This window comes from Medicago truncatula, chromosome 8 (assembly GCF_003473485.1).
Source record: "Medicago truncatula cultivar Jemalong A17 chromosome 8, MtrunA17r5.0-ANR, whole genome shotgun sequence".
In the NCBI taxonomy this organism is placed as follows: Eukaryota; Viridiplantae; Streptophyta; class Magnoliopsida; order Fabales; family Fabaceae; genus Medicago; species Medicago truncatula.
Window position 1 is genome coordinate 8047079 of NC_053049.1, and position 25066 is coordinate 8072144.

The window sequence follows — 25066 nt, forward strand, 5'->3', positions numbered from 1 at the left end:
CCAAACTGAACCGCATAAAATTGTATCTTTGGATCAGATGAGTTTTTGCCTCAAAACTGATCCAAACCGGACCGCGAACACCCCTAACCAATAGGCAAGTGGCGACAGTCTGTAAACCAATAGGATTGACCACCGTGGCGACGACGGTGGTTTTAAGAGACCAGATCCAGATCAAAATTGAGAAAGTGCTGATCAAAGCTGTTTTTTTTCCTTCAGAAACTCATCAAATAGGAACGCATCTGGAAACAGAACTTCCACCGAGAGCGAACCAACATCAAACAACAGTGAGAAACCTGCAAACAGATCTTGGATGATGAACCAGAACTGTCACATTTTGTGGTGAATCACACACACAACATGTTTTCAATAAACCATCGGTCACTGGCGGGAAGGACGATGATGGAGGTTTAAGAACAAGAATGTACCACCACCAAGGACGTCTGCGACACCTAGAGAAACAGACACCCGAAGGAGTTTGGTGATGACGCAACCGTGGAGGCTAATTGCATCACCAATATCATGGCTACATGGTGGTTGAGAAATTTGGATTAAGGGTAGAAGGATCTTGAGGGTACTGGGGTAGGTTGAAGAGAGAGGATATAGTGTTTCCTTTATATATTTTGCAATTTTGTATTGCAATAAACTATAATTATTTTGTTCAAGAAAATAAATTATACTTATATTTTTCAATGACACCACAATATAGTAAATAGGGTTAATTAAGTTTTTAGTTCCTATAAATGTTCACAGTTTTGTTTTTAGTCCCTACAAAATAAAATCACACTTTTTAGTCCCTGTGACATTTTCCTTAAGCATTTTAGGGACTAAAAATGCTGATGGAAAAAATTTATAGGGACTAAAAATGCTTATGAAAAATTTTATAAGGACTAAAAATGTTGATGAAAAATTTTATAGGGATTAAAAAGTGTGATTTTATTTTGTAGGGACTAAAAACAAAATTCTAAATATTTATAGGGACTAAAAACTTAATTAACCCTAGTAAATATAATAGAAATTTTTATCTTTTTGAATGACAACAAAAATATAACATTTTTATATGTAAATTTGTTTATGGGTATAATTGAAAGTGAAAAAGTCATCCCAAAATCAATGTATTCTCTTTATATATAATATAAAAAATATACACACTTATTAACTTGGACCTTCATATTTTTTTGTTGGTCTAAATTAGCAAAGCCGGTAGATTGACACACTTTAAATATGATCATAAATCTATTAAAGAACTTTATGGCCGGGAAAAAAATAATATTGTTATATATTCTTAATATTGACACCTAATAATTGTTAGAAACCCCGTCCTTAATGCATTCCCCGTACGTTGTGCTAACTTTAGTCTTAGGCTTATTCAACTTCAGGTGACTTTGTCCATGTTTGACATGACCCAAAATTGACATATGCACTTCAATAGAGATGTGAGGGAGAGATACAAATAATTGAGAACGTGGAATGACAAAAGCCAATGGAGGGCATATAACGTCGAAACAAAGCTTTTCAATGATTCTTCTTACATTATTGATAGGGTGGGTTACATATTATTGAATTTTGGTCGAGAATTGAGATTGGAGATCAATATCAAACTACTATTAATCAATTATTACACACCACTATTAATTGAATTGAAACTAAAACGATAATTAAAGTTAGCAAGATATTACAAGTACATTAATATCCACTACCACCTACTTGTGTGCATGAAACTCAATGAATAATCATTTCAACCACCTTAAAGGGAAATACATGTCTTTATTACCAAAATGATAATGAATGGCAACAAGCCTTCACTACGTTTTCCCTTATTGTCATCTTAATTATGGAATGATTGAAATCACGTTCATTTATTTTTTACTAAAATAGAAAGACAATACTATAAATGATAATAATAAAAATAATTACACAAGAATGGAAGACATGCAAACAACAAATCACACCATTAACTATTTTTAGACGACAAAATCAATCCTCTTAAACACAACATCTATAAATTTAAGACATAACATTGATACGTATTACCTTTTAATTTTTTTTAAAAATAAAAAATGTCAAAAGTAAATGATATAAAAACATATTAATATTTTATTATGGAGAGTAACCTGCAAGTTATGTGAAGTGTATTTTCTTTTTCATGTGCTGCATGCATGGTGTTGCTTTTACTCATCTCATTCTGGTGATGCTTGTAAGTTTGTATACACCACACCACGCTTGCAAGGTTAAACTATCTTTCTTTTATCTATTTTAATATAAGAAAGACTAAACAAGCTATATATCTTGTGGTCTACGTTAAAAAGTCCCACATCGGACAGGACATAGTCTGACAATGTATTTATAAGTGGGGGCAATCCTCACCTCACAAGCTGGTTTTGCGGAGTTGTGTTAGACCCAACCACGATTTCTAAGATGGTATCAGAGCCTCTCCAAGATCCATTGGGCCACATGCTATCAGGTTTTCGCTATTGGATCACCCACCATTTATGTCCACGAACCAAGCCCAATAGTGCTGGTCGTGAGGGGGTGTGTTAAGAGTCCCACATCGAACAAGACATGGCCTAACAATGTATTTATAAGTGGGGGTAAACCTCACCTCACAAACCAGTTTTGTGAGGTTGTGTTAGGTCCAACCACGATTTCTAAGAGTTTATGATAGCATCCAAGCCACAAGAAATCCAATTCAGTTGGTCAGGTGAACTAATTTAACTTCTTCCAAAATAAATCAAGCCACAAGCGTCTCATATTTATTCTTGTGGCTGTTCATGTTTATAGTTTTATTATTTGACTAAGCTTTTAATTTTGAATAATGGACTAAAATTCATACATTATGCTTTAATATACGGTTTAATATAGAATCGTGTTAAAAAAATGTGTACTCCACGTGTCATGTATTTTGTGTGACACTCCTTTCCCCTACAAGCATACATGTCTTAAGCAGCATTGCTATGTTTGGTTTCATGCCAACCATGTTAAAATTAATTAATGTTTTAGGCCCCATCATTTTTAAAATTGAGTTTTTTTTTCTATAACTTTCAAAGTTTTTCACCTCCACTTAATTTTGAGATTTTTTTTTCCGGCAAATGATGTGATATTATCATTAATGACGTAACAATGATACAATATACGATTATAGACTTAGATGACATTTCGTAATCAATCTTAACACATCCATCGACGTTAGATCTCTTGCTTGAATGTTTATGCTTCAATCTAGAGGTACTCGGTTCGAGACCAGTGCAGAAGAGAAAAATAATGAGTTCCAACTCACACATCAATCATATATTTCTTTAAAAAAAAGAATCGATCATATCTATAATTTTTTACCATCTCAATTCTCAATTGTATTTACCATGTGTCTCTAAGGATTTTTTTTCTTTGACAAGGTCCTTAATAAAAATGTTAACAAGGTCATTCAATTTGCATAGAGTCTTCAAATTATTTGAAATAGTTAAAACGTCTTTGAATTTTAGAAACGTCTATCAAATTGATTCCTCCATCAAGTCTCACGGAACAGTGATGACATGTTACTTTAAACGCTAACGTGGATTGTCAACTCTGATGCCACATACTCATAGATGAAGTTGATCAGAAATTTGATTTTTTTTAAATGAAAGACATTACGAATTATTATATTTTCAAATCGATCACTGGATTACTCATTAAAAATCAAGATGGTCCATGAATTATGTCACTCACTATCAAATCGATCATTAAATTATTTATCTTAACTATCGAACTGATATCTGATATTGTCAAATAAATGCTAAAAACCTAAAAAATGTGTTTAACTATTATTTACTATCTTTTGGATGTTTGAAATAATGTTTCATTCATGCTTAATGTAGCGTCCAATGTCTTCATGCAAAAGTGTAAAAAAATCATTTCAAATTCTGTTTTCTACGTCCACAGGCATATGATATTATAAACGTAATTTTGCATATGAAAGCCCTAAAGAAGCTCCAATCTTAGTGATTGAAGGGCAGTTAGTGATTTGATAGTACAATGAGGAGATGGAAGAACTCTTCACTATTTAAAAATGTGGCTAGCGGCATGAGAAGAAGACACGTTAACTGTTCGAGATAGAGTATGCATTAATGTGTAACCCATATAAGTAAATACAAATAAAAAAATAAAAATACAAGATAAAATTATATTAGATAATCCACATTAATGAATAATTTACATGCAATGTATATGCAAATTTAAAAGGATCCTAGTCTTACATATGTTACATGAAAATCCAAACAAATTAGAATAACATCATTTTCCAGAATGTATTTCTTATCCTCCCTTTCAAATTTTTATGGGTCCTAATGAAAAGACAATATCTAAGGTAACTGAGATGTGAGTTTATCTCATAAATCAATAAGTTACCGTAAAATTGTATATTTCATTCAAGGTAAATTTAAATTGTCCACCAATTTTTTTAATTAAATTGTCCTTTTTCTACTTCTTTTAAGTTGCATATGTATCTTTTACACATACACTTTTCTTCCCTCATGAGTGTACACAACTCAATTATTGATTTGGATTAGAAAAAAATGGAAACTAAAAAAATTAGGGAGCATATCAACGTCACATCTCCTTGCTTGGAATATTATTACAACGCCTAAATCCTCTACATGTCAGCATTTCCTTTATATTTTGTGTGCCCATCAATAATCATTGGAATATTATTTATATGAACTATCTACTAAGTTTTTTTTTTTTTTATATCAATAACTCATATATTTTAGATTTTCACCGCGTATTCTTCTCATGCTGTTAGCCAAGGTTGCATGTGGTTTATTATATGGTATGATTATGGATGTAGAAAACTAAGAATTTGTAATGTTCAGCACATTTGCATGAAGATTGTGGAGGTAATTAACATGAATGAAACTTCATTTCAAACATGCAAAAGGTAATGAATAAGAGATAAACAGATTCTTTTAGGTAATTTGTAATGACTTTCATTACAAAAGAAAAGTAAAAAAAACTTCAAATTTTTTGATAATTTCGTTTTTGTATATGTGACATCTGAGTTGAAAATCCATGTAAACGTTTAACGTTACACATCATCACCATTAACGAATCAATCTGACAGAAGGACTAAATTGATTGAAATTAACCAAATTCAAGAGTGTATTGGTTCTTTCAAATAATTTGAGAATGAAATTGATAGATGCATGTAAATTGAAGGATAAAAAAAGTCCATTCACTCTATACAATAGTGTTTGACAAATGGATTAATGTGTCACAATTTTTATAATTTCAAAGAATGATTTGTGTTTTCTATTAAAAAAAGGAATTATTTGTGTTTTTTTTTCTCTTCCATATAATATTTTTTTTATGTAGTGGTCGGAGTTTGAATCCCAAATCTTACGTGTATTGTCGCAACTAACCAAGCTAAGCTCACGAGAACTTTTATTATTATATGACTCGAAATGAATAAAATTTTATCGTTAAAAAATAAATAAATTTAAATTTATTTTTAATTAAAATAGTTGGGAAAAAAAGAACCCCACGTTAGTTTTCTCCGATTGTGAATTTCTCAAAATCACAACACCGAAAAATTGAAACCCTAACGCCGCACAGCTCACAGAGTCTCCGTCTCCGATCACCGTCAGCCGTCCAACAACCGCCGTTAATCAGATGGCATTGCGAGGAGTTTGGCAACTGAAGAAGCTCGTTGTTAGCTTTAGCGATTGGGGTGGAAGTAGCAGAGGCATTAGGTATACATACACAACAATCCCTTTACATTCTTCAATTTTCAATCTCAATTTCATTGGTTTATGCTTTCTTAAACCCTAAAGTTGTCATTTTTTTATTTGGGTATTCTAGTTTGTTGAATTATCGTGGTTTTATGCTTCAATTTTCTAGCTTTTATTCAAATAGTGGTACATAATGATTGAGTTTGATCAGTGTTACCGATAGTGGATCGCGGAAAATAGCGGTTTGTTTGAATTCTGTGACATTGCAATGCTATAGCTATTACGACAATATTTTGTACTGAATAGTGTATTACCGAACAATAACGATTTGTTCAAATTCTGTTTTGACTATGTTATAGCGCTCCAGCGGCGCTATTTAACAACACTGAGATTGATTACAGTCTTATATGGTTGTTTTTGTTACTGGTTACAAGGTTTCTGTCAGAATAAACTCGAATTACTGTGCTTTTTTCTAATTCTAAATGTCTAGGTGATATGATAGAATAGGTTAATAACTGAACTTCATATCGAGAAAAACCTATTCTTTTCAGACCTATTAAACACCGACATTGACACCGGTACTAATTTGAGAAAAATCAAACAGATATAATATTGGTGACATACCTTCGATCAGAAGTGCCGGTACTACATAGCTTCAGACTGAGAAAATTTTATGAATTATAATATTGGTGATTTTTTCTTAGAGCAAATTTCAACTCGATTGCTAGGACTAAAACGGTGTTCTAAACATTTATGGAAATAGTTTCTTTTTTCCCTGGAGTTTTGAAATCATTTAAAATCTGAATGGACCCATCTTTCAGTTGCTTTGACTGATAGGGATATTGAATAAAATGGTCAAGAATAATTCTGCTGTTGCAATGGTTCTACACTCCGAATCCGATGCAGAAATTTTTAAAAAACTGTTTTTATGGTTTGAGGACAATGCTAATAACGGCATTGTAGTTGGTTTGTATTTTTCTTGTTGCCTGATTGGCTGTGACTTCAGGTTACTTCAAAGCAAAATCTTTGAACAATCAAGTCTGAGAGAAGGTTGAAATTTAATCTAAGTTTTGATAACCACAACACTCCTGCTGGTTTTTGCATTTCACCTTTTGTACTAAAGGCCTGGAACAATATGCTATGAATAATCATTTTCATATTCTCTCCTGTTTTGAATAGGAGATTGTTGCTCTTAGTTTTAAATATTTGATTGGGAATTTATGGAGTCGCATTTGCTAGCGTAATAAGGCTTAGGGTCTGGGAGTCAATCATCGAAAAAACTAGCACATATTAGTGATTTAGGTGTCATGGATATTTAGTTTATGCATTTGTTGCATTCAAATCAATCCTGGCTTGTTGCTACTTCTAAATGTCTAGCTAATATGATAGCATAGCATAATAACTGAACTTCATATTGATTTGAGTTTCAACATATTTGCTTCAGACTAAGTAAGTTTTATGAATTACAAAAGTATTGCTTTTTTCCTTGGTTTTACTGACTTCTTAGAGCAAGTTGTGACTTCATTGCTAGAACCAAAATGGCGTTCTAAACATTTATGAAAATAGTTTTTGCTGAAGCCACTTGAGACCTGAATGGACCCATCTTTCAGTTGCTTTGACTATCAGGGACGTTGAAAAAAATGGTCCAGAACAATTCTGATGTGGCAACGGTTCTACAAGTCAATGCCATGTAATTACACTCTGAATCTGATGCAGATTGTTTTTTTTTTTTTTTTTAAAACTGTTTTTATGGTTTAAGAACAATGCTAAGAATGACGTTGTAGATGGCCTGTATTTTTCCTTTTGCCTGATTGGCCGTGACTTCATGTCACTTCAAAATCACAACTTTTTGACAATCAAGTTCGAGAGAAGGTTTAAATTTAATCTAAGTTATGATAACCACAAAGCTACTTTTGATTGTCTTTGAATTTTACGTAGTACTAAAGGCTTGGAAGTTGGAACAATATGCTATGAATAATCTTTTTCATATTCTCACCTATTTTGAATAGGGGATACTTACCTTTAGTTTTAAATATTTGATAGGGCATTTATGGAGTCACATTTGCCAGCGTTTAAGGAGGCGAACCCTCAGTTAGAGGTGGACACTGAAATGATTCGTGGTCAGCATCCACATCTAAAGGCTTTTTACAGTAAGATTCTTGGGCTCACTCTTAACTTTGTTACAAAGAATTTTTTTCGTTATTGTAATTGATGATTCTCTTGTGGAAAACAGAGAACCATAATGACCGAGTGGTGTGTGTGAAGAATATGGATCCGGAAGAGATACTTCTGCATGCAACCAGGCTAAGGAATGCATTGGGAAGGAAAGTAATTAAGTTGAGGACAAGACATGTAACCAAACACCCTAGCGTGCAAGGTACATGGACAACTGCTTTGAAATATTAGGATGAAAAAAAGAAAGTTACCCTAGTAGTGCTAAGTCAATCCTTTTCTCTGGTCAGTTAGTCAAATATTTGTGAACTAGTGAGCTTAAGTTCTCATGTTGGCTAAGTGTTTGATTGATTTATTATCAGGTGGTTGTGGCTAAGAAACCGAGTTTGTTTACTCCCTTATATATTGTTAGTTTGTAATAATAGCTATCAGATTAATCAGAGTTCTGAAATTATTTTGCCTTCATACTTTTTTTATCTTGTTAGAGAACCATGCTATACTTTACTCGCCAAAGAAAAATTATTCATATAATGGAATATGTATTAATCAACAAATATTGTAAAACCCCTTATCCAAATAGCTGCTTCTCAGTACAAGGCCATATAATTGTTGGTGGCCAGTTCAACATTATTAGCTCTTCTAAATGGCGATTTGCTTTCTCAGTTGTATGAGATCCGTCAGACCATATATATTCAGCAGGGTTACTGCATACCTAAAAAATTTCTATTCCAGTTAATCCTTCTACACCCAGATGCTCTATATACTCCAGTTCCACCTCAGGCTGTCTTTGCTTAAATTATCTACAGTGTGTGGACAACAATATCAAAATAGACTCAAACCACAGTATTGAGTTAGGGTTTAAAATTAGCCATGACCTACCATATTGGAAAGGCTTGTTGATTTTGTCTAGAACTGCAGTATAGTAGTTGAATATTGTATCCTGGTAATGTGCTTTTTAACTTCTTTAGTGCTATAGAAAGAGCTCTGTTGTGTTCTCTTACTGACACTATTCATCTCAGTTGAGCCTTCATTGCTCTAGCTTTTGGGACACAACCCAAAAGCCCTGCATTTTGAAACCAATTTTCCTGCCTCCTAGAAAGTAATCGCTGCCTCTGGCTCTAATACTTAACAAGTATACGCCATTGTTCAAATCCCTCTTGGTTTTTTTTATCACCCAATGTTTGCTTTAATGCCTTCACTGCATCCTTGTAATGGCTCAATTGGGTTTGGAAGATTTATATGAAAAGGGAAATAATCATCAAGTGCCCATTTGCAAGCCTACAGTGGCGTCCAGTGGACTTATTGTGGGTTTTCTTATCTCATGAGCACTTCTAAAGGGTTTAGAAGAACTTGTTATAAATATCTTATAAAGGTCATGTGCAAAGTTTCCTTCGGTTGTAGAAACAATTTATGCATCAGTAGAATGCAAATTAAATCAGAAATGAAATATACGCGACACAAATGGGAAGATTTATCTGGTGAAGTTTCATTTACTAGTTTTGGATTGATGTAAGTGAGAACTCTTTCTCCAGCTGATGCAAAACTAGTCCTATCAGTAAACCACCATGTTGCAGGTTTGTTGCAAGTATAGGCGAATTTACAAATTTACAAATTGAGCTGCAATCGATGATACATTAGTCAGTAATAAGCATCTATGTGTTTTCTAATTTAGATGTAACAACTTAAAAGAAATATCAAAGTGAATGATAATGTCCAGGATCAAAAGTGAATCCTGGAAATCAACGAGGTAATGGTGTTGCTTCCCTTTGTTAAGCTTAGCAGCATAGTGCGCAACACAGTGTTCAAACTTGTCAGAATCTGCTGTGTTATCAGTTCTTACATCTTTCTGTAGTTTTCTAAGCTTCAGTTAATCATGGTTTGAAAGAGTACCTTCTGTGGATTGCTATTACTTTTGGTCACAGTGCTGGCCACTTCAATTTCATGCAGAGATCAATAAATGAAATTGGTTTTAATGAGTGATGTGGATATAGGGAGCCACTTAAGCACCTAATCCGTAGTTGTGTCAATGATAATTGTTAAGATGAAAGATTTAATTAGAATTTAGTGAAGTACATTAAAATAGCATGATGTTGATCACAAACTATATAAACGTACCATATATGCAGATATTGTTTCCCTTAGTAATGGAATTCAAATCTATTATATAAGGGCAAAAGAAAAAGAGAAAGTCCTAAATCCAAGCACAAATTTATTAAAACCTCAATCTCTAAACAATAATAACTTAAACATATATGGTAGAACACAGAAGCTAATCCACATTGTTTTGTATGGTAGAACACTCAAATTTCAAATAGTTGTTTTAGATTGTAAGGCCATGTGACACTGCCATTTCCATTCCATATCAATTTGGCAAAATACTGATTAGCTTTCTCTGTAGGATGATGAGTGTCAAAGAATACATGTTCATTCACATTGTCACATAACTCATATTCTTTGTTCCCTCCACAGCCACTTCCACAACATGCTACACTTGCTTCTTTAAAGCCTTCCCAAAAATTTATGAAACATAAAATTAACAATGATTAGTATATATGCTCACACATAAAACTCACTACATAATAATTAATAGTTTTCATGAATGTGTACCATAGTTTAAAGGATACTTCATCACTTCAGAAAATGCACTGTAGAAATCATTGATTGAATATTTGAATCCCTTTAGCTGGTTCTCTAGCTTTTGAAGCATTTTTGTTAGTTTATTGTTGTGTAGTCTTGCCACTGCTGAAATTTCATCTATGCATTCACCTTCTGTTCCATTATTGACTAACATTCTTATGCTAGGATAGCAGCCAAAAGGACCCAAATTAAGCAACCCAAATTTTCTTCCACCTAGGTCATAAATTTCCTATAAATAAACATATCATATATATTGTTAGCACAAAAGAAATATCTTATATATATTGTTGGCACAAAAAATCAAGGCTTATAAAACTTTACATACTTTGATGACATTTGTGAGGTTTCCAATGACAATATCAACAAATTGTTGATGATCAACAGGTAGAAGACTACCAGAGTTTGGATCCAGAAGACTACCATAGTCATTGCTTCCAACACTAAATAAGTATACAGATTTGGACAACAATTCCTTTGTTTTTTCATGTCCCAATTTCTCCCTGAATAAATTCTTTACCTTTTTTAAATAACTCAACTGAGTTTTCAGGTCTATCACCTATATGTTAACAACAATAAGAATTCAGATAATGTTTATATTAGTATATACTGTATATAGTTTTTTTAATTTTAAAGGTAGAAAAAGATATTCAATGAATTTAAAGATGAGCTTACACTTCCTTGAGATGTTTGAGAGAGTGCACCAGACCCTCCTGATGCAAAATTAACTCCATAGATATATTCAGGATGACCTGGATGCAAATATGGTGGAAGTAGAGGCAACTTGGCATACTCAGCTGAAAAAATTAGACAATTATTTGTTATGTTTTGTTTTTTTTTTAGAAATCAAGGACACAATAGTATGAGTCGATAAGACAAATCCTGTTCAGGTCTTTTGACAATCATCATATAGTGCATATGTTGTTTCTCATAGCTGAATTTAGCGACGAAATTTACTTGTATTTTCCTTTTTCTTGAAATTATAATTGTCATCAAATTTGTTTTTCACTTTTACGAATTAACAATCTTGTCTACAAAATTGTAACCCTTTAATAAAAAATGGTCCATTTGCTAAATTCCGCTATTAGACAACATCATGTGACACGTTAAATGAAAATGTTTACGATCTATGTAATCTCTACATCATGCGACGGAATGAGAACTCCTCAAGAAAAAATGTGACGGAATGAAAAATTATCTTAGACTTTGGGAGAATATGTGGCACCCTCTCTCTTATGAATGGAGCAAAATTTTGAGTAGAGACGTGTGATCTCTCTTTTTCTCTCCCTTGTTATCCAGACATATTGATTCGTTGTTTCTCCCAAAGCTCCCCCAGACTCCTATCAATTATGTAGGGAGGATAATTTGAATCTATATACTAACTAACAGAACAAAATAAGCATATGTTTTCCCTAAAAAAATAAACATAGGTTTTGAATTTTTTTTGGAAAAATCTCGTACCTACAAAATCTGGTATCATGCGTCCGTCAGAAAATCTACCAGAAGGGTACCTAAAGAAAGTTTGTCCATAGGGAGGATAATTTGCCTGGTTACCAATGGTTGTATTGATGTAATTGTTGTTTCCATTATCAAATAGTGAATCTCCAAATATGAATAGTGCACCATGTTTCTTAGGCAAGCACTTCATGATCATGCTATTGCTAAGGCAGTGATTAATTTGCATAATAATACCCAAACACAATACCAACAGATACATTAAACCCCCCATGTTTGCAAGCTTTAACTTAATTAATCCTATGCTTCACTTTGGTATATGTAATTAATATTGCTAATTCAATTTATAGCTTGGTGGTGAGTTCGTGAGTGTTATTTATATACAAGTTATGGTATATTATACATCTGGCTATGCAGCTCACTTCATTACCAAATTCTTTCAACAAGTCTCAGTAGTCAGCGTCTCAATAAATAAAATAAAATTAATTATAACAACATTCTAATTTTGGACTATTCAACAAAAGAATTTTTTTACATTGGATTAATAGTATATGATTTTGTCAAGAAATGAGGCTAGTATATAGTAAGATTGCTTAATGTACTTAACTCACGAGACTTTTTCCTTTCGTAGACTAGTCTCTTTAGACTCTTTGTATGACATCAAGTTTTATTTTTTTACAAAAATAAAACGATATTCATTTATTCGAATTGATAGAATATAGGCTAAAATATGGTTTTAGTCTCTGCAAATATGTCTCGTTTTGGTTTTAGTCCCTGGTAAAAAAAAAATTCGTTTTTGGTCCCTGCAAAATTTTTTGTTTTTGAAAATAGTCCCTGACCCCATTTTTGTGATGATTTGCATACGTGACACATTATAACTGAACCAATTTTATAGTTTTTGGTCCCTGCAAAATATTTTGTTTTTAAAAAAGGTCCCTTCAAATTTTTTTGTTTTTGAAAATAGTCCCTCCAGGGACTTTTTTCAAAAACAAAATTTTGCAGGAACCAAAAACAAATTTTTTTTTTACCGGGGACTAAAACCAAAACGAGGCATATTTGCAAGGACTAAAACCATATTTTAGCCTAGAATATATCAGAATCAACATCGTTGAAAACGTAAAGGGTGAATCTGCTAACAAACTCATAACATCCAGGTTAATAGCATAAACGACAAAATGCTACAAATAATATGATAAAACTACACGAAAACAACAATTTTATCTTGAAATTATAAGTTTTGACTTTTTGATTAAGTAATAACTACGCTATTTTTAATAAAAAATTACTCCTTGATTAAATTGTCTAGTCTTTATAGTTACCTTCGATACTCTTTCTTGCCAAATGTATAAAAGCATACTAAAAACAAAGCCATTTTCCCTACCTTCTGTCCCATTCTTCAACACGCATAAGACAAAACACAAACACGAAATCAAATCAAGACTAAGAACAAAGAAATTCACACACAACATACTTCGTTTGTAAGGAAACTTATTTTATGCATTTTGAGATTCTATGCTGAATTTAAAAATCATGCCTTATTTAACAAAAATATTTTCTAAGGCATTTGTGTCATAATAATTTAATGGCTTAATACATCCCCGGTCCCTTAACTTATTTTATTTTCTCAGTTTGGTCCCTTAACTATTAAGTGTCTCAATTTGGTCCCATTACTCTTTTGTCGTTTACTATTTTGGTCCTTTCCGTTAGTTTTTAATCTTAAATGTCTAAGGTGAACCAACTTTATAGGTGATGCACCATATACCTTATTAAATCTTGTATCTTTAACCATTTGATTTTTTTTCTTCAAATGGAGACCGTTGGATCAAAGAGAGATCTATTGTAGGTTATAATAAACCACAAACACCTAATTTTTTCCTCCATCTTCTTCCCAAAATCATCCCCAAATAAAACTCTCAAATTTATTCATCATCTTAAAAGAAAGAAAAAATAAGAAAATCAAAAATACTACCAGAATCATCATTATCTTCATTTCATTTTCCTTAACATTCATCTTAAAAAAAACATTCTCATTCTCCTTCTCTTTTCTTTCTCATGATCTTCATCATCTTAAATACCATGTTCTTATAAACCCAGAAAAATTAATTAAATCCTTCACCAAAATCTCAAATGAATTGAAACCCATTATTAATATTAAAAAACAAACTAGAATTGAATTGGTAAATCTGGAAAGAACAGAAGGAACAACAGTGCAGCATAACAAAAGGAACAACAACGCAGCTGAACTAAAGGAACAACAGTGCAGCAAAATTGGATTGAAATTAATTTTTCAAGAACAAAAACGCAGCAACAACAATGCATCAGGAATCAGAGGTTTAAACCCATTTTTCCCTTTTAACCCGGTCCAAATCTGCTCCCCAACAACACCACAACAACAACAAAATGGGGTTGCTGTTCATAAATAAAAGGGTTTAGATTGGGATTTGGAAGAGTTTAGATTAGATCCAAAAATGGATTTAGATTGGAATATGAAAGGATTGATGTTGATGATGAAGGATTGTAATTCGAAAAAGAGTTTTTTATGAAAGATTGGAAGAAGTGAACATGAACAAAGAGGGAAGAGAATGCACATGAGAAGAGGAAGAAAGAAGAGGACGAAGGGAACACAGAGAATAGAAGAGAAGATAATTTTTTTTAATTTCTTTTTTAATTTTTATTTGTAGGAAATTCAATAGAAATGATCATGTGTTGCGAGTTTATTGTATATTTGCGTGCTTTCTAAATCCAGCCATTGATCACCAATCTTAAATGACATGTGAACATGGAGTTGACGGAGAGGACCAAAATAGTAAACGGTAAAAGAGTTATGAGACCAAATTAAGACGCTTAATAGTTAAGAGACTAAACTGAAAAAATAAAATAAGTTAAGGGACTAGGGGATGTATTAAGCCTAACTTAATTATGTTTTTTATTCTTAAGTTTGAACTATGTACGCATTTGATATTGGATTGTTTTCGAGCCGATCAAGTTTATCTATTATATTTTTTGTCAAAAAAGTTTATCTATTTAAAAACAAATATTTATACTCCTTCAGTCGATTTTCTTTCACTGAAACCTTTAAAGTCTATTTTTTTTATTAAAATATTTGAGATTTGATGATAAATTTTGGATGAAACAATTGTAATAGGTTTTTTTTTTTTTTTTTATTTTTTATTAAGAAAGGTTATATTTTAAATATGAAATGATAAATTTTTAGAATGGAGGAACATGATTTAAAGAGGAAAATTTGAGCTTTTTTTTTCTATTTAGAATTAAATTTTATATTTTAATATGTAAGTTTTAAGTAAAATAATTTTTAAAATAATCTGATCACAACACCTTCATTCACTATTTTGTTGGATGCTTGTACACTTCCACGAGTTTCATCATCTTGATCAGCATTGTTGTCATCATCTAATTCTACAAAATAAGAAATTTGGTTGTTAAAAATATATAAACTATATAACCATTTAAAAAATGATAGAACATTAAAAATGGTACCTTTAAAACCATGTAACTAACTACGTGTGCAAAAGACAGATGGAACCAATTCATCTTTCATTGAACTACTATACTTATTCAGAACTCGAGAGCCAATACTAAAACCATATTCTGATGCCACCGTTGTTATTGGAATACTCAATATATCGCAAGTCATCCTTGTAAGATTAGGACTTCTACGACTTCTTTCCTTCCAATAAGCAAAGATATCAAATTCCACCAATGGAGGCATCTACAACTCATCTAAATAAGTATCAAGTTGATATTTTTGGGTGTTGGTACTTACTTGGCTTTTAAATTCTTCAAATGACCTAACCATATTGCAAAATATTCATACAACAACAACAACAAAATAATTAAAAAAGAAAGAAAGAATATATGAACTTACATCATATCAGGATGACATAATTCGAGTTCCTTCTCCATAGCTAGGTTGCACTTGTGAAGATCTTGGATTAGAAGAAGGAATCTCATGTTTGACATACTCGACAAAAAGCTTCTCCAAAGTCGTCTTAAACATTTTCAACTTCTTGAGAGGATAAGTTTTTAATATGCAAATTTCAAAAAGTTAAGTTTTTTGGTTGCATCATGTATAGCCACAGATGCCACGACCATACTATAGTTCAATATATACTTGTCAAATTTTTCCTTCATAGTTCTAGCCATGTTTTGAATCAACAAATCCTCACTTATCAAATAAGATCTTACAATACACTCTATCTTCCATATTTCTCCAAAATACAAATTTGATGCAGGATAAGAAGACGGGGATATCAAGCTTGTGATATTGTAAAATGGCTTCAAAATCTCACACATTATTTCAACCCTTCTTCACTCATCACTTGTAGGACAACACTTAAAATTGAAATCGCAAAAACTTAAGCTATAAAAAGCACGACGATAATTAATCGCACTCTGAAGCATTATAAAAGTGGAGTTTCATCTAGTAACACAATCCAATCTTAATCCAATTGTTGCATTAATATCACCAACATTCTTTACACATTAAAAAATTGTAACGTTCTACATTCTCTTACCGTAACATATATAAGTCCTTGCATTTATTAACCAATAACATTACAAACCGAGCTAAGTTCACATTAATTTTTATTTTTTTTAACACATCTATTAACAAAATATAATTTCCAAAATACTTCAAAACTAAATATTTTATAAAAACAAATAAATAGTCAGGTATTTTAATTTTTTTGAAGGAAGGTACTTTTTTTTAAAGCACTATTATCTAAAACAAACATACTCTAAATTACCACAACTATGACTACTATTTTCAAATATGTTCATACGTACATTATAAGAAAAATTATGGTGTTACACAATCCAGTTTGCTCGCAGCACTGGTGCTACATCCATTTTATGCACACAATTAAGTTATACTAGAGATTAACTATTTTTATTTATGTTATAAATATGGGAGAATAATAATAAATCATGAAGCAAATCACATTGCTTGAAAGAAATCTCTAATAGTGTAAGACCCAATAGTATGAGAGTTTCCAGTAGGACTCCACATTTGAGCTGCCAATTGTTTGTAAGCACTTTCTGTAAGATGGTAAGAATCCCAAAATACACTTTCATTGGGTTTGTCACATAATTCAAAGTGTTTCTCTCCTCTTTTTCCACCACAACTATACTCTCCTCTAAATGGTCCACTCCCACAACATGCTGATTTTCCTTCCTTAAAGCCTGCATCAAATTTATAACCACAATTTTCACATATTAATTTACAAAATTACATATTTTAGAAAAAGTAATTTGAATATGAAGGTGTAATTTAATCTTATTTTAGTTGTACTATGAAATGTTAATTATACTCATTTGTAAGATAAGACAATCTATTTTACAAAAATGTTAGCAAGACTTGAACCTAAGGCTTAGGGTTCGATCCAAAAAGGAAAAAGGAAACTTGAAATGAGAGGGAGAGTACCATATTTTAAGGGATGGTTGATCATATGAGAAAGATCTGAGTTAAAATCATAGAGAGAGAATTTAAAGCCCCTTAGTTGCTTTTGCAATTCTAAGAGAACCTCATAGAGTGCTTGATTATGTATACTTGCAAGTGATGAAAGCTCTTCTAAGCAGCTACCTTTTCCTTGTGATTGAATTATTCTAGTTCCTGGAAGACATCCCAAGGGTGGTAAGTTTAAAATCACAAATTTTTTAGCCCCTCTCTTATGTATTTCCTGAAATATGGAAAAAAAAAAAATCACTTATGAATACACTATTAGTAAAAATTGAGAGAAAAAATTGAAATATATCATTGATTTTGTCCGATATTTAATAAGAAAGGAATTAGATATTGGACTAACATAAAGATTAAAAATATAGAATCAAACACTTTTCCTTTACATGCCTCGTGATTGTAGGGTTGTGGACCGTCATATTTATTAACATTAGCTCACCCCTATCATCTAAGTCCATCACCGGGTAGCAAAGCCCATAAACCAAAAACAACCACGCACTCAAACGAAAAGGTGTCACATGTGTGTTTACTCATTCATACCTAAAATGAGCACGATAGGAAGGTGGGGGATATGGGGTAACAATTATCCGAGTTGGTAGGCCACGAGCAGGATCACAACGAGGAACAAGGATGATACATCAAACACGAAACCCAAATCGATCATCCTCTTTTTATCCAAAATATTGACACATAGAATTTCGGTTGTAACACGTAGTTAGAGATTCGCAATAACTTAGCGAGAACATTTTTTTCATCTCTAATTTTAATAATTTTTTCTTTTAATAGTGACTATTTAAAAAAAAAAATGTATGTAAATAGGAAGATTTGCATTATACCTTGATAGTAGAAGTGAAGTTACCAATCACCATGGCAACATATTCTGTATGAGAATAATGTTTTAGAACATCAGAATTTGTCAAAAATGGGCTAAGATAATCATTAGATCCGATGCTAAACATGTAGACAGCATTTGATAACAATGTTTTGGAATCAGAACTGCCTAACTTGTGCCTCAACCAAGTTGTTACTTTCTTGAAGTTTATTGCTTGTGTTTTGAAAGGTATTACCTGAAAAATCGACATACAAATCCATGATTTTGCCTAACAATTAAGTTAACATATATGAGTTATCTCAGTGATGTATCGTTTAACATTTACATTTTCATCTAATATAGGACTTCTCACTCATCATATACTATTGGTTTGTTGTTTTAAGTACTTATTTACTAACTACCTCAATAAACTTGTGGACATAATTAAAGAAGGAAAATGTTTGCTCATAGGGTAAACACCTACGAAGAAAAAATAAAAGAAAATAATATAATAGATGTAACAAGTTGTTGGATGTAACAAGTTGTTGGTGTTGGGAAATATAGTGTATGTAGTATATCTAATTAATTTACTAGTATGTGTCCGTGAATTTAACACAGTTGAAAATGAATATTGTATAATATATATAAGGTTTTGATTTGAGACACTTCACTTATTAACTTAAAAATAGAATTTCTAATTAAACTATTTGAAAAGAAAAAAAAAATCTAATAAAATATAGCACTGCTTCCTCCTCAGTTAAGATTATTAATGCTTCACCGACATTAACGTGGGAACCATGCTATGCGCATAGCCTACTAAAGTTGACACGAATATAATTTATTTTTTTGGCAAAGACATCATGAGTATAATTGAGTAATTGCTATATACATTTTTTTGACGAAAAATTAATCACTATATACTTAGTCATTTTATATATATCTCTCCAAAACATCTTACTAGTTAAAAGTGGCATTAAACAAAGGACTAATTATAATGTGAATGAAATAGACATACCGAGCCTTGGAAAGTTTCAACAAGTGCACCTGCTCCACCAGATGCAAAATTCACTCCATTGTAATATTTGTTATTGTCAGGTTGTAGAAATGGTGGAACCAGTGGAATATTTACGTATTCAGCTAGAAAACAAAATGTATGACAAAAGACATGAGTAGAGAATCTTCTTTTAAATAATTAAATTGATTTCCATTAAACTACGTGGACATAGATTTTTTCGTTTATGTAGTCTAGTGATTATAAATTATAAATTCATCTTATCTTTTTAAACTGAATAAATAGATGGTTGAGTTTCAAACTCAGACGCATGCATATATAATATAATTTTTCTACAAATTTGAGATAAATTCACGGAACTTTAGACATGGCTTTTTAGTTTATAAGAAATGAAAATATTAAGCAAATTTTAATTCATGTTTTTTTCCATAGACGAAATGATAAATATAACCTAAAACTCGGACACAATTGCCTGGTCTAAATTTTAATAATCCTAATGGCTAGGAACTAAAATATCTTAAAAAATTACCCACATTTAATATCCCTTAACTAACAACATACATAATTTTCCTTCTTCTTAACGGTCAAGTATTTCTTTGTTACTTTTTTTTTCATGACCACATTAGATATTTTTACTTTTGTGATGGGAGACAGAAAATATCAAAATAATTAGTTCATTATAAGTATAATGATATAAATCTTACCAATAAAATCTGATATCAAACGGCCATCAGAGAATCGACCTGTTGGGAAGTTGAAGTAAGTTTCTCCATAGGGCAAGAAATTTGCTTGGTCAAAGGTTGTAGTGTTTATGTAATTGTTATTGCCAGCATCTAAGAATGAATCCCCAAAAATGAACAAGGCTTTGTTGCTTCTATAATAATCTGTTTTGCTTCCAAAGGTTTGAGATATAATAGCTATAATAAGGAAAACTTTGAAGAAAATAGAGACTCCAAGATTTTGCACAATGAATTTCATCTTCATATATTCAGTTTCAATCTCAAATAGGCCATATCTGACCCATATTTATATATATGATGACTTGATTTCTATACATATGTAAGTCTATTCAAATAGCATATGTTTATTATATATATTTGGACTGGTCAACACGGTTTGATTGGTTGAAATGTTACTTCATTTAATATATTTGTAATAAGCATGTGTGGTCTAAGTTAAAGGTGATTACCTATATATATGCTTACAAATAAAATATATTTTGGATTGCAATATCTGATATTTTTGTCCATTAAGCTGAAAATTGACACATTGGTTGAATTTGGTGAGTATGCAATGCTTTAAATTGGCCGACCAAATTGCACTCTAATGATCAATTTGCCTATAAATTGGTGAGTGTTTGCTTTCACATTCATTTACCTACCATGACTTGCTAATTTGGGTGTTGCCCAAAAAGTAGTGATGCTCGACATGATATTCCTATTTAAAAGTTTTTGATCTTTTTAAACAACCAAATGTTCTAGTCGAACCTTTCTTACGTGTAACTTCGTCTTCAATTCGTGCAGTAAGTTCTCCTACATCACTTAAAAAGACTTATTTTATACACTTCAATCATGTAAATATATTAGCCAAATCTCCTTTAAAGAACAATTTGTTTTGGCCTTTCACTTTCTATGTCACTTATGTTTCACACTAGGAACATACCATTTAGAGCGAAAAAGTCTTTCATAATCACAAACGCAGCATCTCCTCAGGGTTGGACCTTGGTTTGTGCAAGGAGCTCAATAGAACTGGGTCTCCCCAATGTATCGACCTCAAAAAAAAATTAGGCCTATTAGAATTGGGTCCTCTTGCTTTTGGTGTTAGGTGGATGTTTTTTTTAAGAGGGTTTGAGGTTCCTCATGTATACGGTAATGATTTTCACCTTTAGGTGTACCGCATATATACTGCACCTTGTATTTATCTTTTAAAAAATTTAAATATAACATTATTATTTTAAGAAAAAAATACATTTTTATTTTATTATAGGCCTCTTTTCATTTACAGAGCCTATTGCCTGAAAACCGTTTCCGGGTCGATGAACTAATGACCTTACCTGCCCCATGCGCAAAAAGTTGAACTATTCTTTTTATAATAGGTTGGATAAGTGAATTATAACAATTTTTGGGGAGATTGATTTGCTAAGGACGTTTTCCATGAAATATTTTCTTATCGTTACTTTTTTTGGTTTTGTCTATTTGTGTAAACTTGTAATAATATAAATTTCTCTCACAATTATGGGGGTTATTCAATATCTACTTTTAGAGGTACAACATTGTTGTTGAGTCTATGAAAAACAGCTTCAAGAGATTTTGTATGCAATTTTATGGTGATGGAAGCCGATCCACTATTCTAGAAAGTGGGTATTCTTTGAGGTTACAGACTTTAGGAGTTCACTGAGGTTAGTTCATGTTATCGTTAGAACTTAGAACAACAATTGTTTTATGTTAGAACAGCAATTTAGTGCATAAGAATTAACAAAACGATATATACAAACAATGAACGTGAAATGTTTGCTAATGAAGTTCGGCCAATTGTGTTTACGCATGTGACCAACAATAGAGCTGTTGTAATTATATTTTAGAAAATGCTATCGTGCACGATAAATCTATCGTCAAATTTGTACGTATAAAGATGACCCCATTTTTGTTTGGTCCGTGTCTTCTCCCAACTCTCTATCATTCTCTCTTCTCCTCTCCCAAAATCAAAAAATCAATTATTTTCTAAACAGTATTTATAGAAAGAGGTGTGTTATTTGAACAACAAAAAATCAATTCTTTTCCATGATAATTTATGAGACAAACATAAGTTTACAAAGAAAAATAAATATTGATATAAAAATCAAAGCGATAAGGAGAGAAAGTAAAATTATAATGTGAAGATGAGAGATAAAATTATCATAAAAATTATCACAAATTGATAGTAGAAATTGTCATTTTTGTTTAGAATGCAGTCGTCATGTATGATGGGGCGTGGAACCGTGAATAGTTGGAGTTGTGTTGCTTATGTGATTTGCTGCATTATTGGATTTCATGTCAGCAAAAAGAGTTTAGTTTTAGTTGATGGACTCTGTTCTATGCTAGCTACATTGAGCAGCTGGATTAAATTTGAGATTGATTAAACCATTAAATTGGTCTATATCTCTATGTATACCACTTTTAAATTTGTTCTTGATTAAATTAATATTTTAAAATAGTCTTGTCACAAGTTTGAGATTAAGGTCTTTTATGTTTTGTTATATAATGAATATTAATGGATACCGAGAAACATTTGACAAAGATAACTATCATTTTAGAGTATTAACAAATAGAATGTTTTGCAAAGTAAATGACCGATTGATGGTTTACTCATTTGAGATTCTTATTTGTTTTTACTTATATCCGTTCTTAAATATGGACCACATACATCATTAAATAAATGAACCTAAAAAGTTATTTTTACTTATATTTTAAAACGGAGGAAGTACTTACAAAAGAGTGTCTCATGATACTCTTTAAAATTTCAAATCAAAAAACTATTCTTTAACAAACCAACTATTTAAGTTTTACTGCATATAAACTTTCCACATATAATTTTTAAAGAGCATTATAGAGAGTTATTATTATTTGGGTTACTAAATCTTTTGGTCCCTGCAATATGAGCGAGTTTCAGTTTTAATCACTGTAAAAAAAAAGTTTAGATTTGGTCTCTATCATTTTAGATTCCTCCACTTTTGATCCCTCATTTAAACATGTCAGTAGAATATGCTGATATGTCATGATGACTATGTGATTTTAATATTTTTTTAATCTACTTAAAATTTATAATTAATTTCACCATTTAAAATTCTAAAACATAAATTAAAAAAGTAAATAAAAACAAAAACATTTTCAGAATTCTAGCACCTCATCTCTCTTCGAGCTTCTTCTCCCTCCGTCTTTCTTACCTCCAACCACCATCTCACCTGTCGTCCATCACGCTGTTCATCATCGCAGCACACCACCATCCACCACTCTCGTTCTCCATCTCCTTCTGCACCCTCCACTATCATCTCTTTGTTCCTCTTCCCCATCTCTCCTTTCCATCGTCATCTCTCCCTCGTCAATCAATCACCACACCTTCCTCCTCAGTCACCACCACCATCTTACTTAGACAATTTATGTTGTAAATCAGAAGCCCCAAACTTTAATTTTAAACCCTAATTTTCTTCCCCTCCAAAATTCAGAATATAACCTTTTAAATTCGGATTCAATTTTCTTCCCCTCAAGTTTCAATTATTACAGTCCAGAATCCCTAATTTCGTTTTCCTTTTCCCAATCCTTACTCCCCAATCCATGTGTTCATCTTAATTCTCTCATCCTCTTCGTGTTCTTCATTTAATATGGAAACCCAGAAAATCAATGAAACTCAAATCAAAACCTCTTTCTCAATCTTGTTGTGTGTCTCTGAGTAATCAAAATCAAAATCTTAGTTTCCTCTCAATCAACCTCACATTCGCCACTATTGTATGGAAAGGAAAGTGGAGAAGATAGTTCATGTAGGTCTCTCATTTATGTGGATTTTGTAGCAGATTCAATGAAGTTGAATGGTGTCTTTGTAGGTCCATTACTTCATTTTATCAAAACTGAGTTTAAGATGAAGATTAGTGGTGATTCATTTGTACTCTTTCTTTTTCGATTTGCTTTTGGATCTAAAAAGTCATTAACCTTTCTTTTTTTTTAGATCTGAATGTTTTGTAGAAGAGGCATAGATAGATATGAATGTTTTTGGGCTCGTTGAAGAAAATGATGAACCTATTGATTTTTTTATTTATATTTTGATTTTTTTTCGTTATTTTCTGATTTTTATCATTTAAATAAATTGTTTATAGATTAAATATCCAAGTGGCATCTGTATCAAAATGAAAAAAAAAATGAAAAAAAAAATATAAGTACACAGTCAGCAAGACACGTCAGCAGATTCTGCCGACTAGTTTAAGTGAGGGATCAATAGTGGAGGAATCTGAAATGATAGGGACGAAATCTAAACATTTTTTTAGAGGGACTAAAACTGGAATTCGCTCATATTGCAATGACCAAAAGAGGTATTAACCCTTATTATTTCTCATAAATCAAAGCTTGATAAGCCCATATATATATATATATATATATATATATATAACAAACTCATACAGCTAAAAAATATAATGAAATTATCGGACAGGATCGCATGAAAACACATCGAATTTTTTACTGCTATTATTTATGTTTATACTCAGGTGTAATTTCGACAAATCCAGTATAATAACATGCATGCATTTAACCTAATCTATCTGGGTGCTATGAAAATGGATTCTCTCAATTCAAATTTTGTAATTATATAATGTGGAGATCTTATAATTGATCTTCATGTTATCAATGGTAACAATCTTTACACTATTTTCCAGTTTCATTTTTCAATCAGAGGATCTTGATTCATATGTTAAGTATCATCTCAATTTTTTTCATTTATGTCCCTCTCAATTGTTACCAATTCCGCAATCAAATTTATTTACTCTCATTTTTTATATCAATAAAAAATATCTCGCCTCACTATTTTTCATTTAATCATAATGAGATTGATAACAATCGATAAACAACATGAAAGGAAAAAATTATCTTTTAAGAGGATCATTTCGGTTATCCATAATTGTCATTCGTCAAAAACAAAATATATTCTTTTTTGTTGAATCCAAAGCAAAATATTTTCATTCTTTTTAATTTGTATTCAGTTGTTGCTAGAAGTACTCCCTCCATTTTAAAATGAGTATCGATTTAGTCAATTGCACACAAATTAAAGAATGAAATGAA

General features: G+C 31.6%; 3 protein-coding genes across 4 annotated transcripts; 1 reads left to right on the forward strand and 2 right to left on the reverse strand.

The window, feature by feature from the left end:
* Positions 1-5508: 5508 nt before the first annotated feature.
* Positions 5509-8338, forward strand: LOC11440382 (54S ribosomal protein L51, mitochondrial). The gene is made up of 3 exons (XM_003627367.4): positions 5509-5720; positions 7743-7849; positions 7933-8338. Exons 1-3 carry the CDS (start codon positions 5641-5643, stop codon positions 8103-8105), a joined length of 360 nt encoding a protein of 119 aa, XP_003627415.1. The 5' UTR covers positions 5509-5640; the 3' UTR covers positions 8106-8338.
* A 1671-nt stretch (positions 8339-10009) lies between these two features.
* Positions 10010-12342, reverse strand: LOC11445921 (GDSL esterase/lipase 1). Its single transcript, XM_003627369.3, has 5 exons — positions 11967-12342; positions 11181-11302; positions 10834-11064; positions 10479-10737; positions 10010-10377 (listed from the first exon to the last, which is right to left on the reverse strand). The coding sequence occupies exons 1-5, from the start codon at positions 12232-12234 to the stop codon at positions 10172-10174; spliced, it is 1086 nt and encodes a 361-aa protein (XP_003627417.1). The 5' UTR covers positions 12235-12342; the 3' UTR covers positions 10010-10171.
* A 4360-nt stretch (positions 12343-16702) lies between these two features.
* On the reverse strand, positions 16703-20296 carry LOC11446154 (GDSL esterase/lipase 5). 2 transcript variants are annotated; one of them, XM_013589033.3, is made up of 5 exons: positions 19967-20296; positions 19266-19387; positions 18276-18506; positions 17563-17659; positions 16703-17162 (listed from the first exon to the last, which is right to left on the reverse strand). In XM_013589033.3, exons 1-5 carry the CDS (start codon positions 20244-20246, stop codon positions 16918-16920), a joined length of 975 nt encoding a protein of 324 aa, XP_013444487.1. In that variant the 5' UTR covers positions 20247-20296; the 3' UTR covers positions 16703-16917. The 2 variants fall into 2 exon arrangements, with proteins under 2 accessions (XP_013444487.1, XP_003627418.1); XM_003627370.3 differs by having other exon boundaries at positions 17404-17659; positions 19967-20294.
* Positions 20297-25066: the final 4770 nt, after the last annotated feature.

Bases quoted from the DNA above. Each gene is read 5' to 3' on its own strand.
- LOC11445921 (XM_003627369.3), bottom strand. From the start codon at position 12,234: ATGGGGGGTTTAATGTATCTGTTGGTATTGTGTTTGGGTATTATTATG. The intron at 10,738-10,833 runs GTATGTAAAGTT...GTTTATTTATAG, and splicing joins ACCTCACAAATGTCATCAAA to GAAATTTATGACCTAGGTGG. The intron at 10,378-10,478 runs GTACACATTCAT...ATTTTTGGGAAG, and splicing joins GAAGTATCCTTTAAACTATG to GCTTTAAAGAAGCAAGTGTA.
- LOC11446154 (XM_003627370.3), bottom strand. From the start codon at position 20,246: ATGAAGATGAAATTCATTGTGCAAAATCTTGGAGTCTCTATTTTCTTC. The intron at 19,388-19,966 runs GTAAGATTTATA...TTTGTTTTCTAG, and splicing joins TTTGATATCAGATTTTATTG to CTGAATACGTAAATATTCCA. The intron at 17,660-18,275 runs GTATAATGCAAA...TCCATATTTCAG, and splicing joins ACTTCACTTCTACTATCAAG to GAAATACATAAGAGAGGGGC.
- LOC11440382 (XM_003627367.4), top strand. From the start codon at position 5,641: ATGGCATTGCGAGGAGTTTGGCAACTGAAGAAGCTCGTTGTTAGCTTT. The intron at 5,721-7,742 runs GTATACATACAC...AATATTTGATAG, and splicing joins GGAAGTAGCAGAGGCATTAG to GGCATTTATGGAGTCACATT. The intron at 7,850-7,932 runs GTAAGATTCTTG...TGTGGAAAACAG, and splicing joins ACATCTAAAGGCTTTTTACA to AGAACCATAATGACCGAGTG.